At 43.3% G+C, this 15,371-nt stretch overlaps 1 protein-coding gene across 1 annotated transcript; it reads left to right on the top strand.

Moving 5' to 3' along the window:
• The first annotated feature begins 8,734 nt into the window (after window positions 1-8,734).
• LOC145002920 (uncharacterized) lies at window positions 8,735-10,077 on the top strand. Its single transcript, XM_078962099.1, has 2 exons — window positions 8,735-9,484; window positions 9,526-10,077. Exons 1-2 carry the CDS (start codon window positions 8,735-8,737, stop codon window positions 10,075-10,077), a joined length of 1,302 nt encoding a protein of 433 aa, XP_078818225.1.
• The last annotated feature ends 5,294 nt before the right edge of the window (window positions 10,078-15,371 follow it).

The following is a 15,371-nucleotide window of genomic DNA, read 5'->3' as shown; positions in this document are numbered from 1 at the left end:
ACTCGCCGAGTAGGACCACGGTCTTGGTCACAGATTCGCGACTGGACTCGACGAGTCCAGTAGGGACTCGGCGAGTCGACGCTGTTCAGCTGAAACCCTAGCCGTTTTGATTCTGAATCGTATATAATGTCTTTAGGGCCGTCATGTCTCGTCTTTTGGCCGATTGAAGATAACTTAGGAGTCTGTGGGCATCTGGAGCAAGGGTGAGGGCTAGTGGAAGCTTGAAGAGGTTGTTAGACAAGGAGAGGCAAGGTGGTTATCAAAGGAGATTCAAGGGGGTCGAGCTCTGAAGGTTGGGGACACAGGGAACACGTTTTCCAGGTAATCCTCGGATCATTTCTGTAGTTTTGGCGTTGTATATGAATCTAGGGTTTAGGAAACCCATTTAAGGATTTGATAGATTATAGTGTTGTTACAAGTGTTTAAACCCCTGTAATAGTATATGTGAAGGTCCAGGAAGCCCCATATCTATATATTACGAAATCATGCGAACTACAGGAGGCAGTTGATTGACTGCATGGCAAGGACTCGCCGAGTCCAATGATCAGACTCGGCGAGTAGCTTGAAGATTCACTAGGACTCGCCGAGTTGTTCTTCAGACTCGGCGAGTAGCTTGAAGACCTACTGGAACTCGTCGAGTCGCTCTTTAGACTCGGCGAGTGGAGTCGGGGTGTCTAGACTCGCCGAGTTGCCTTTGCACTCGACGAGTCCGGTCAAGTTGACCGTTGACCTGTATGTAATTTAGTAGGGTCAGTTGTCTTGTTTGATAAGATCATTAATAAAGGTATGTGGTATTATAGGGAGCCTGCAGATTAGCGGATCGAGTGCGAGTGGCTCGAAGGGTTTATAGCTTGCATACTACGAGGTGAGTCTTCTCACTATACTTCACCCGGAAGGGTTTGACTGCGTGACCGGAAGGTCGTATGTGTTATATTTATGCTATGTCTAGAGAGGTAGATGCTTTATATGTGATGTATGCTTATACGGGCCGGAAGGCGAGACTTTATGTGATAGAAAGAACGGTATGATGTATGACTTATGTGTTATGTGTGATATGTTATATGTGTTATGTTTTATACTATTATGGGCCGGAAGGCAAAATACTATGGGCCGGAAGGCGATATGTTTTGGGCCGGAAGGCGATTGTGTTACGGGCCGGAAGTCAATGTTATGTGGACCGAAAGGTCCGGGCCGGAAGGCGTATGTGGGTAAGTCGTATACTGGGGAACTCACTAAGCATTTATGCTTACTAGTTGTGTTTATGTTTTTCAGGTACTAGTGATGACCGTGGGAAGGCGCCGGCGTGACACGTACACACTGCCATTGTTGAAGATCTTGAGGATTCGTTATTTATATTTTTGCAATAAACTTGGAATAAACTCTTTTGTCAAATAATGATGTTTTATTTTAAATGAGAAATTTATTTGAAAATTTGAGCTGTTACAATTGGTATCAGAGCCTTGGTTTGAGGGATTCGGGTGTACTTTCGGGTGCAACTAAACTCAGACCGGGGATTTGAGGAAAAACCTTTTTAAAATAATAAGGACACAACATTTCATAAATGGTAAGGCGGTAAAACAAGAATGGAGCAGTGTGTACGATCAGCCAGCGCCCGAACGGTAAAGATCCCCAGAATACCTTACAATGTTATGTTATGCACTGAATTAGGAATTGTTATGCATGCTAGAAGACTAGGTATACATGATAGGACTAGAATTGCCTGTTTTGTGATGCCTTAGTCTAGGGAGATTGCTTATATGAGATATTTGGTAGCGTGCAAGTAGATAGTGCATACTAGAGGTAGAGTACTCATTATTCGGGATTTGGGGAGGAAGATTTGGGACGAATACTGATACGGTGTGGTCGGTAGTATTCGGCCCGTACTACTGAAGGCACCGGATCAGTGGAAGACCCAAGTAAGAATCCCTGGAAATCGGAGACTGAGTAGGGCGCGTATCGAGAGCAATTGTACTTGGTGGAGTCTCTGATGATTTTATGTTGTATTTCAGAGACATCATGGTCATCACACGCAATGGGGCGAGTTCGAGCGGTGCAAGTGACGAGGAGATTCGTCAGATTATTCAAGAAGAGGTAGTTGCGGCGGTTCGGGCTGAGATCCCGGAGATGTTTGGGTCTATTAAGACCACCCTGATGGAGGAGTTTGAGGAGCGGTACGCCGCACTTACTGAAGCTGCAGTCGCTGCCGCTACCGCAGCTGTGGCTGCTGCTAGGCCGCAAGGGGGTGATTCGTTGTTATTCAGGGAATTCAGCAACACGAAACCCCTGAGTTTGATGGGACGCAGGATCCGATTGCGGCTATGAGGTGGATCGCCGACATTGAGGGGTGCTTCTATACTTGCTCATGCCCGGAGCACTTGAGGGTACGGTTCGCCTTGAACCAGCTCCGTCTGGGAGCGAAGGATTGGTGGAAGTTCGTGACGGCGAACTTCACTCAGGCGGAGATTTCAGCGGTAACATGGGAGAGGTTTACGGAGATGTTCAGGGACGAGTACGTTCCCCCGGTGGAGAGGGAGCGATTGATTCAGGAGTTCTTGACCCTTAAGCAGGGTACTGATTCCGTGGCGGTGATCACGCGGAAGTTTCATGAGAGGGCAATGTTCTGCCCCGAGCTGGTATCTACGGAGCAGTCGCGGATGAGCCGGTATTTGGGCGTTTTGAAGAGGGAGATCCGGGAGTTTGTGTCAAACTCCACCTATCGTACTTTCACTGAGCTTCAGGCGAACGCCAGGAAGCGCGAGATCGAGTTGGAGACTCAGGCGAGGGAGGAGGCTGAGTCTCGGCAGGTGGATCGGCGGCCGGCTCAGTCTCAGCCGGCAGCCAAGCGGACTAAGTTCGCTGATTCGAGGATGGGAGGTCCGAAGGGTCGCACTTGCGCGAAGTGCGGCAAGAGTCACGAGGGGGTGTGTCGAGCTGGTGGTTGCTACAAGTGTGGCAAGGAGGGACATATTGCCAAGGATTACCCTAAGGGGTTTATGGTTTGCTTTCACTGCAACCAGACAGGCCATCGGAAGGCCGAGTGTCCGCAGCTTCGTCAGGGAGCTACACCTACTACCAGGACTACTGAGACCCGACCGGCGAAGGTCGAGGCCCCGAGGGCTCGCGGAAGAGCCTTTCAGCTGACTGCGGAGGAGGTCCGCGCTGCACCCGATGTTGTGGCAGGTATGTTATCATTCACGTATTTACTTAAAGGTCGAAATGTTATGCTTATGTTAATGTATGTGTAGGTACTTTTCTTGTGAATTCTATGCCTGCTCTAGTGTTATTTGATTCGGGTGCGAGTAGATCGTTTGTATCGTTAGCCTTTAGTCAGCGTATCGGCACTAGTCGTGAGCCGTTAAGTCGACCTTTGAGTGTTTCTATTGCGGCCGAGAGGGTGGTTTGTGCTACGGAGGTTCTTCGGGGATGTGTGCTAGAGATCTTCGAGGTCGCGTTCCCGATTGACCTAGTTCCTATTGCGATGGGGGACGTCTGTGTCATCGTAGGCATGGACTGGTTGAGCCGATTCAGCGCTGTCATCGACTGCGAGCATCAGCTGGTGACTATACGAGACCCTAGTGGGGGAGTTCTTACGGTATACGGCGAGGGTACCCGTTCGGGATCAGCTTTTTGTTCGGCCGCTAGGGCGAGGCAATGCATACAGCGGGGATGTAACGGTTTTGTGGCGTATGTGATGGATACGCGGGAGACTTCCGAGAGGCCGAAGCCAGTGGAGGAGGTTCCAGTGGTGCGCGAGTTTCCAGTTTTTTTTCCCGAGGATTTGCCGGGAGTACCTCCTGCGAGGCAAGTAGAGTTTGGTATCGATCTAGTTCCAGGGGCTGCGCCTATTGCGAAGGTGCCTTATCGTCTTGCACCTCCAGAGATGCAAGAGTTGTCCTCGCAACTTCAGGAGTTGTTGGGAAAGGGATTTATTCGGCCGAGTAGCTCGCCGTGGGGAGCACCGATTCTGTTCGTCAAGAAGAAGGATGGTTCACACCGGATGTGTATCGATTACCAGGAACTGAACAAGGTGACGATCAAGAACCGCTATCCGTTACCGAGGATCGATGATCTATTCGATCAGTTGCAAGGGGCATCTTGGTTTTCCAAGATTGATTTGAGATCAGGGTACCATCAGGTAAGAGTGCGGGATGAGGACGTCCAGAAGACAGCATTTAGGACGCGGTATGGGCATTACGAGTTCGTGGTGATGCCTTTTGGGCTCACCAATGCCCCAGCAGTGTTCATGGACCTCATGAACAAGGTATGCAGGCCGATGCTGGATCGGTCTCTGATTGTATTTATCGACGACATTCTGGTGTATTCGCGGTCTAGAGAGCAGCATGAGGGATATTTAAGGGAGGTCCTTGAGGTGCTGAGGTCGGAGAAGCTATATGCAAAATTCTCCAAATGTGACTTCTGGTTACGGGAGGTCCAATTTCTGGGGCACGTTGTAAATCAGGCAAGGATATTGGTTGATCCGGCCAAGGTGGACGCAGTGATGAGTTGGGAGGCACCGAAGTCACCTTCTGAGATCAGGAGTTTCCTTGGGTTGGCGGGGTACTATCGGAGGTTCATTAGGGACTTCTCCAAGATCGCGGTGCCGCTCACCAGATTGACCCGGAAGGGTGTTACATTTTCATGGGGACCCGAGCAGCAGACTTCCTTCGAGACAGTTCGTCAGAGACTGTGCGAAGCCCCAATATTAGCTCTCCCGGAAGGGATGGAGGACTTTGTCGTATATTGCGACGCATCGATTTCGGGACTGGGTGCAGTGTTGATGCAGAGGGGCCATGTGATAGCCTATGCATCGAGGCAGCTGAAGCCTCACGAGGCGAGGTATCCCACGCATGACTTAGAGTTGGGGGCAGTAGTGTTCGCCCTCAAAATTTGGCGTCACTACATGTACGGAGTTCGTTGTACCATATACACGGACCATACGAGTTTGAAGTATTTGATGGATCAACCCAACCTAAATATGCGTCAGAGGAGATGGTTAGACGTGGTTAAGGATTATGACTGTGAGATCCTATACCACCCAGGCAAGGCTAATGTGGTAGCCGATGCATTGAGTCGTAGGGCGGAGAGCACTCCATTGCGGGACGTATGTTTGAGATTGACGGTGATGACTCCGGTATTAGATGCTATTCGTGGGGCACAGGCCGAGGTTGTGAAATCTGGGATGCAGAAACAGGAGCGGGTCGTCGGGTTGATTTCAGAGTTCGTTATGGATGGAAGGAGACTTCTGACGTTTCAGGGTCGGATCTGGGTACCATTCGTGGGCGGTACGCGTGTTACTTTGATGGAGGAGGCACACAGATCGAAATTCTCGATCCATCCCGGTGCTACAAAAATGTATTTGGATTTGAGAAAGGAGTACTGGTGGCCTTGCATGAAGAGAGACGTCGCCTGGTTCGTTGAGAGGTGTTTGACCTGCCGTAGGGTTAAGGCCGAGCACCAGAGACCGCACGGTAAGTTGCAACCCTTGGAGATTCCTGAGTGGAAGTGGGAACAGATCACGATGGATTTCATCACCAAATTGCCGAGAACTGCCAGGGGAGTCGATGCGATTTGGGTGATTGTGGATAGGCTAACAAAGAGTGCACACTTCCTTGCCATTAGCGAAAGTTCATCAGCAGAGAAGTTGGCAGAGTTATACGTGAGAGAGATAGTATCTCGGCATGGAGTGCCGACCTCGATTGTTTCGGACCGCGATGTACGTTTCACTTCCAGGTTCTGGAAGAAATTCCATGAGGAGTTGGGTACTAAACTGCATTTTAGTACCGCATACCATCCCCAGACCGACGGTCAGAGCGAGCGGACGATTCAGACATTGGAAGACATGCTTAGAGCGTGTGTGTTAGACTTCGGGGGTAGCTGGGATGCGCATCTGCCGTTGGCTGAGTTTTCCTACAACAACAGCCATCATTCGAGCATTGGTATGCCACCTTTTGAGTTGTTGTATGGTAGGAGGTGTCGGACTCCCATTTGCTGGGGAGAAGTGGGACAGAGAGTGATGGGCAGTACAGAGATCGTACTTCAGACGACCGAACAGATTCAATAGGTGAGGCAGAGGTTATTGACCGCCCAGAGCCGACAGAAGAGTTATGCGGACAGACGCCGGTCCGAGCTCGAATTCCAGGTTGGCGACTTCGTTCTCCTAAAGGTTTCTCCTTGGAAAGGAGTGATTCGGTTCAAAAAGAGGGGCAAATTGGGGCCCCGGTTCATAGGACCATTTCGGGTAATTGCAAGGGTAGGTCGGGTAGCTTATCGGTTGGAGTTGCCAGCGGAGCTGAGTCAGATTCACAATACCTTTCACGTATCACAGTTGAGGAAGTGTATAGCCGATGAAGCAGCAGTGGTTCCGTTAGAGGATATTCAGGTGGATGCGAGCCTGAATTACACCGAGAGACCAGTAGCTATCAGGGATCGGAAGATCAAGGTTTTGCGGAACAAGGATATACCTTTGGTGTTGGTTCAGTGGCAACATCGGAAGGGATCGGAGATGACTTGGGAGTCGGAGAGTGAAATGCGAGAGCAACATCCGGACTTATTCACAGAGTGAGACTTCGAGGGCGAAGTCTAGTTCTAGTGGGGGAGAGTTGTAATAGCCCGGAATTTCAGGTATTTCTTTAAATTATTTTTGGGGCATATTTAGGAGGGGACTCGGCGAGTTGGTGCCTGACTCGCCGAGTAGGACCACGATCTTGGTCACAGATTCGCGACTGGACTCGACGAGTCCAGTAGGGACTCGGCGAGTCGACGCTGTTCAGCTGAAACCCTAGCCGTTTTGATTCTGAATCGTATATAATGTCTTTAGGGCCGTCATGTCTCGTCTTTTGGCCGATTGAAGATAACTTAGGAGTCTGTGGGCATCTGGAGCAAGGGTGAGGGCTAGTGGAAGCTTGAAGAGGTTGTTAGACAAGGAGAGGCAAGGTGGTTATCAAAGGAGATTCAAGGGGGTCGAGCTCTGAAGGTTGGGGACACAGGGAACACGTTTTCCAGGTAATCCTCGGATCATTTCTGTAGTTTTGGCGTTGTATATGAATCTAGGGTTTAGGAAACCCATTTAAGGATTTGATAGATTATAGTGTTGTTACAAGTGTTTAAACCCCTGTAATAGTATATGTGAAGGTCCAGGAAGCCCCATATCTATATATTACGAAATCATGCGAACTACAGGTGGCAGTTGATTGTCTGCATGGCAAGGACTCGCCGAGTCCAATGATCAGACTCGGCGAGTAGCTTGAAGATTCACTAGGACTCGCCGAGTTGTTCTTCAGACTCGGCGAGTAGCTTGAAGACCTACTGGAACTCGTCGAGTCGCTCTTTAGACTCGGCGAGTGGAGTCGGGGTGTCTAGACTCGCCGAGTTGCCTTTGCACTCGACGAGTCCGGTCAAGTTTACCGTTGACCTGTATGTAATTTAGTAGGGTCAGTTGTCTTGTTTGATAAGATCATTAATAAAGGTATGTGGTATTATAGGGAGCCTGCAGATTAGCGGATCGAGTGCGAGTGGCTCGAAGGCTTTATAGCTTGCATACTACGAGGTGAGTCTTCTCACTATACTTCACCCGGAAGGGTTTGACTGCGTGACCGGAAGGTCGTATGTGTTATATTTATGCTATGTCTAGAGAGGTAGATGCTTTATATGTGATGTATGCTTATACGGGCCGGAAGGCGAGACTTTATGTGATAGAAAGAACGGTATGATGTATGACTTATGTGTTATGTGTGATATGTTATATGTGTTATGTTTTATACTATTATGGGCCGGAAGGCAAAATACTATGGGCCGGAAGGCGATATGTTATGGGCCGGAAGGCGATTGTGTTATGGGCCGGAAGGCAATGTTATGTGGACCGAAAGGTCCGGGCCGGAAGGCGTATGTGGGTAAGTCGTATACTGGGGAACTCACTAAGCATTTATGCTTACTAGTTGTGTTTATGTTTTTCAGGTACTAGTGATGACCGTGGGAAGGCGCCGGCGTGACACGTACACACTGCCATTGTTGAAGATCTTGAGGATTCGTTATTTATATTTTTGCAATAAACTTGGAATAAACTCTTTTGTCGAATAATGATGTTTTATTTTAAATGAGAAATTTATTTGAAAATTTGAGCTGTTACAGTTTCCGCGCACACATCAATGTTGAATACTGTGGATGGAACATGATGATAAAATACCTATTCAAATACATGTCGAAAGGAGCAGACCGTGTTAGATACGCAATCGAAAAATCATAACTACCCGATGAATCCACCTCCGTTACAACCTGTGGTGATCAGGACGCGCCGCAAAATCATGAAGTTCTATCTGTGGACGAGGTCAAGAATTTCCTAGATGGTCGTTACATATGTCCACACGAAGCATCATGGTGCATTCTAAACTTTCACATACACCATCAGCATCCACCTGTTCAGGTTCTCTCCGTACACGAAGAAAACATGCAACAACTACTGTTCAAGGAAGACTCGACAATACCTGAAGTGCTATCAAACACATACAACACCATCACAACTCTTCTAGGATGGTTTCGCAGCAATACAAGAGACCCAGCAGGCCGTCACCTTACTTACCTAGAATACCCAAAAGCTTATAAATGGGAAAAGTCTTTCAAGTCGTGGATCCCTCGAGTTGATCAGTCATCAAAGATGATAAGGCAACTTGTCTTTGTCCATCCTACGTCGGGCGAATTATTTTATCTACGTATGTTGCTCTGTCACCAAAATGTTTGCATGTCTTTCGAAGACTTACGGACTGTCTCCGGTACCATTTACCCAACCTTCAGAGTCGCTTGCAACGTACTAAACCTAATCGACAACGACACCGAATGGCTCACCGCTTTCACTGAAGCATCTGTCTGGGCCACTTCGCCACAACTTCTCTCTCTTTTCTACCAACTTTTGCTTTTCTGTGAAGTTAGCAACCCGCAAGCCTTCTGGGAATTCACGTGTGAAAAAATGAAGGACGACTACTTACACACAATGAAAAGGGAAATTCCAGATGAGGATGTCGCCTCTTTTACGGATTTGATCCAGCAGCAACTACTAAACGATCTAGATCACACCCTCCGTTCTTCTGTCCCATCTAAATCAATGGCTGCTTTTGGTCTCCCAGTGCCTTTAAATAAAATCCATGGTGTTTTAGAAAATCGACTTCTCCTTGAAGAGATGAGCTATGACAGAGAAGCCCTAAAAAGACAGCATCAGAACCTCCTGCCAAAACTAAATATTGATCAACTTTCAGTTTATAACGTTGTGACAAACTCGATTGAAAATAGAAAGCAAATACTGATGTTCGTGTATGGACACGGAGGTACTGGAAAGACGTTCCTATGGACTACAATTATCTCCTATCTGAGGTCTAAAGGAAAAATTGTATTGGCGGTTGCAGCTTTCGGGATCGCATCTCTTTTGCTTCCTTCTGGAACAACGACACATTCAAGGTTCAAAATACCAATCGACCTAACAGAAAAAAAAAATCCTGTGATATAAAGAAAAGGACATTTCTTGCTGAACTTTTACAGCGCACATCACTCATTGTTTGGGATGAAGCACCTATGAGTGACATAAGATGTTTTGAATTTCTGGACCATTCACTTAGAGATGTATTAGATTGTGATGACCAGCTGTTTGGCGGCATATCCGTTCTTCTTGGTGGTGACTTCTGGGAAACACTTACCGTCCTACCGAAATCTACACGATCAGAGATCATTATTTTAACTCTACCGAGTTCATACCTATGGCGGTTCTTCAGAATCTGCTTACTACATAGGAACATGAGAGTTTACTCATCTGAAATGACCTCTAATGGTTCGATGTCTGCATCGGATTTTGCAATATGGTTGTTGCGCATCGGAGACGGAGTCATTGGTGTACCAGACAAGGACGACCGACAAGACTCAAGCTTTATCCAAATTCCAAATTCTCTCCTGATAAAACCGGGATCTGAGTCTTTGAAAACCTTAATACACTTTGTTTATGGAGACAATGCACTTACGAACCCAACCGCGGCTGACCTTTCGGTGAGAGCAATTGTGTCACCTATGAATGATATAGCTGATGACATAAATGAATAGATCCTAAGGATGGTTACATCGGACGGTAGAACATAAAAAAGTTTGGATACAATCCAACCAAATGGAAAATATACGTCGGATTTCGAAGGCCTATATCCGATTCACTACCTAAACCATCTAACCTTTCCAGGAATACCCCCACATGAGCTGAAACTTAGAATACATTGTCCAATGATGATGTTACGAAACATCAACCAAAAAGAAGGCTTATGTAATGGCACATGTATGATAGTTTCCCAATTGCTACCAAACGTAACTTAAGCAACTATCATGACTGGAACTTGCATTGGAAAATGTGTATACATACCATGTATAAAGTTTATACATAAGTCATCAGACATACCGTTCACTTTCTCACGAAAACAGTTCCCATTGAAAGTCTGCTATGCAATGACCATCAATAAAAGCCAAGGGCAATCTTTGCGTAGAATTGGAGTGTATTTACCACAGCCCGTCTTTTCACACGGTCAACTTTACGTCGCCCTTTCCCGAGCAACGTCACCAGATTCGATAAAAATACCTATACAAACTACTAGCCCGACACAGAAGAATCAAACAAAAAACATCATTTTTAAAGATCTATTATAGAAACTTACTACAACCAAGGTCTATCGTATCACTGCCAACCATCTTTACCATATTGTCAAACCGTTCCTCAACCATTATCCAAATTTTCGTTCTCTTACTTATTATTATTTTTTTTCCATCTGTCAAATGTCACACATTTGAAACATCTTTTTTACATACTGCACCATATTCACATCCGAACATAGCACTAATTCCCATATATTTGTTGCAAGTAGACAGTTGACACCACCGATGACCAACATCTCCGACCTGATAGGCGGGATCAGGGGTCCCTTACAGGTTAGGATACTACGGAAGTGGAAACATGATGTCCGACACTATGAAACCTGGTACCTAGGTGTCAACAAATTTGTAAGTTGTTTCCAAATAAATCTATTGAATCTTTCAATGAACTTTTATAGACTAACGATTCTACAATTCGATACCAAACGATCACTCTTTAATTTCTAGAAAATACAACTTCATTCTCCTATCCTTAACCCAAAATAATATCATTACATTTTTTCCCGACTAACAAAAATCTTATATTAGATTCATCTTTTATTTTTGTAGGGCGATGCCATACAGATTCTTGGCCAACGAACCAACCAGAGTTATATTGAATCTGTACTAAACGTCCTGGAATGTTACACAATATCAGATTACAGTTGCCCGAAGCTAGACAAATATCAAAAATTCCTTGAAAACGACTTCTACATTGACATTGGACTGATGTATGTAATTCAACACATTCCAGACACAATAGCTATACCCAAAACTTGGTTCCGTTTCCTCACCAAAACAAATCTTATTGAACTCGAAGAAACACCACCTTACTACCCAGGTACTTCTCTCAACCCTCCACGTTATACAATACCTTTCCCTCATACACTTATTTTTTACTTCTTTTCAGACTACATCGGTGTCTTATCGAAAATCAGAGACTGCACGAAAGTAGGTGGAGAATCATACGTCCTGCTCATACTAACAGACGAAAGGTATATATCCCAACTAACAAAATTTAATAACCAATTCTCTTATATGGAACTAATACAAAACAACAATTTCAATGTATCAGTGCAGCGAAATCGCAATCAATCTATGGAAGGACTGTATAGGAAATCCACAAAACTTCAACCGTGCCTCCCTACATCCACCACCCGCAACAACAGTGGTTGCAGTCACCAACTTAAAATCATCCATCTCAAACGGTATTATACCATATATACCATCACACACATACTGTCAACAACTATCAGATTGTCCCTGGTCATATATCTAATGTTCAAATGATTTATGTATAGGAGCACTGCATCACGGCTCATCACATGCTACGCATATCTATGTCAACCCCGACATACCAGAAACAACATCTCTTATAAACCTTTAACCCACAGATATTATACACACAAAATACATACACCACATCAGTTTTACAGGACCCTCATGACTGCTACCACCACTACTAGGAACACCCACTAGTCTATACGAGATGAAGACAAAAAAACAGATCAGAACTCCTGGTAATATCAAACTACTACTAGTCCATTTACAGATACCAATCATCTCACCCGTTTCCATCAAAATACAAGACAAAACCTTCCTTGTGCGTGCATCCATTAAAGAGTTTGTCTTCCAAAACAGCTGGTACCAAACGACCTGCCCAAATTGCAAGGATCCCATCTTTAGAAGAGGTAAAAATTGGTTCTGCAACGCTCATGGACATATCAAAAAACCAAACTACACGTAATCTTCGTTCAATTAACATAATATACTTAATCACTCTAAATACGCGATACCAATGAATATGTCATGTTAATAGGTACAAATTCTCCGTAATCGTTAGCAATGCGACCTACACCATCTCCGCAACCATGTCAGAGACATCATGTAGAAAACTTCTAAAATCAACCCTTGACTACTTCCTATCCAATAACCCGCTAACAGGTGGACGTATTCTTCCTCCAGCCATTACAAATCACAAGGAAGAACCGAAAAAATGTCCATCCAAATGCTTAGAGGATTGTCTCCAGATAACCTACGTTTTATAATAATAGACCACGAAACGTTAACAACCACGACCGACATGTCTATCCCGACAACACCGGTGCCAACCCGAATAACAAGAAAGCGACAAAACAACACATCACCGGAGCCATCTACAGCTGTTCAAAACGTCGCACGGTCCTTATCCTATGACCCTTCGGGTACATACACATTCACATACAAAAAAATTTACATACATATGTTAAAACACCCTACTGACACTTAATGAACACACCACAGGTTCCACACCAGAAAATATTCCAACGCAGTCCAACGAATAACAACCAGGATGCATAATCAACATAATCACCTTCTTCCAGCTCTACTAATGTCTCTATCTTTTGTGTTACGACAATAACATCATCATCCCTAGCTTCTGAAAACTAACACCCTCTTCCCTTCTATATGAATGATGTTATTGCAATTCACTTTCCGTCTCATACATACTCTTCCACTCCCTCTCCCTCTCTCTCTCTCTCTCTATATATATATATATACATATATATATATATATATATATATATATATATATATATATATATATATCCGAATTTTCGGTTGTTCTCATTCTCTTAATTCACACTTTCAGATTTTGATACTTTTTTTAACACCGGTTATTTAACCCATTCACTTTCACAATTATGAGACACATACATTATAAACAGCTTCAAACATATACCTTTACATGTCCAAATTAATAATAGTTAGTAAAAAACACACACACATCAAATAATAAATATATAAAAGAATTGTCTGACAAAACAATCCAAATAACCACTTTATCATTATATACGTTATACCTTATCTACACCCACTGTCTAAACAATCAACGTTCAAAATATAAACAAAATGAAGAAAGTCAGAAAAATCAAGGCTTCATTTATATAAAAAATAAAAAAGTAACCATTCACATTACAACTCATACATACATTTACAACCAACATTAAATGGAATATCTAACCCTATACCCTAAAGCTACCAAAAAAAGCAAAAACCAACTGAACCTTCATTACGTCTCCGCAGCCATCCCATTTGCATTACTTCCCAGATGATAATTAAATACCCATACTTACTGCAGTTCAACTACCACTTTTTGACCCTATAAAATCAATCCAACATCAGTCGCGATTAAACCATAAAGCATACAACCACCATGGAAACCATCATGTAGAAACTCATCGGCTACCTCCAGATGATGAAGACCTCCTTAGCCAATCTCCAACAAACATACACAATAGTCAACACATACATGCAGACACTCCTACATGATGCTCCAGAAGAACTGCCATACAAGGAGCTCACAGTCGCCACCCACGTGATCGCTGACCTTGACAACATAACCGTACTAATGCTTGATATGTTCGGGATGATGCAGGAAAACATGTCGGAAGCAATCGATGTGTGCAACAAAATCCTGCACGACCATCAGACACCGTGACATACCAACACCACTCTCTTCTGCAGCATCAACCTCTTTTGCATCAGCTTCTATGAAGTAAAATCATGTAATAACGTTGTAATGAAGAAATCTTTTGCATCTGTTTATGTAATCTAAAATGATGTAATGACTATGTAATAAAAAAATCCTTTCGTCCGCATTTTGTAACACGTCCCATACATCAAGTATAAACATAAAAACAGTCCATACATCCAGCGTAAACACGATCACAAAAAAAATTATGTCGTTAATCCAGAAAAATGAAACGTCACAACATTCGCTATAACCCCCGCGTAGCGGGGTCACTTTCTAGTTACAATTAAATTTTTGTACAACATTTTTTACATTAAACTATCTTTTAGGTGGGATGGGTATTGTAATTTTTTCTACGTCTAAGGGTATAATGACAGACGGAGAGGCTCGACTTCAAAGAATAGGCGGAAAATTTTGTGTTATATATATATATATATATATATATATATATATATATATATATATATATATATATATATATATATACACACACACACACACACACTAGATTATAACTCGTACAAACCACGGTTTCAAATTTTTTATCATATAGACAAAAACAAGACTAAATGTCAAAATAATAAATAAATAAATAAACAACGTATTTTAGACTGTTAGTAAAGTCGGACTAATTTGATAAGTAAAAAGGAAAATCTTTTAAATTACATTTTGAAACATTTCGTTCTATACATCATTTGACGTTTTATTGGTTAAATTATATATATTTTTTAATCTAAAATCAATAACTTCAATTTATATGTTCATTTTTCTAGATAAAACAACATATAACAAGAGCCAATGAAAATTGTCTCATTTTGGATTTGAAAGGAATTTTGAAGTCCGAAGGTCATAAAGACAATTTTGAAATAAAAGTTCAATGTTCGATATTATTTTCAGTTATGATTTTCTCAAATTCTCATACTTTTAGTGTCAATTTAATCCATATTGTTTATAGAATCTGCATAAGAGTGTTGCAAAAGACTATTAGTTAGTTAAACAAAAAGAAGGTAAGAATAAATCGTATTATTTTGAGATCTTTGTTTTTAAAGAAGTGTTTAATTGAACTAAATAGTATATAAATTGTAATATATTGTAATGAAAGGTTTAATGAAATAAAATAATGATCCTTAAACAAAAAAAATACATTTTATATTATCTGATTCATATGAATATTATAATTTATAAATATTATGTGATAAACTAATTGTAA

This window comes from Lactuca saligna, chromosome 6 (assembly GCF_052625555.1).
Source record: "Lactuca saligna cultivar CGN05327 chromosome 6, ASM5262555v1, whole genome shotgun sequence".
Lineage (NCBI taxonomy): Eukaryota > Viridiplantae > Streptophyta > Magnoliopsida > Asterales > Asteraceae > Lactuca > Lactuca saligna.
Note: the sequence above shows the minus strand (reverse complement) of the source record. Positions and strands in the feature narration are given on the sequence as shown.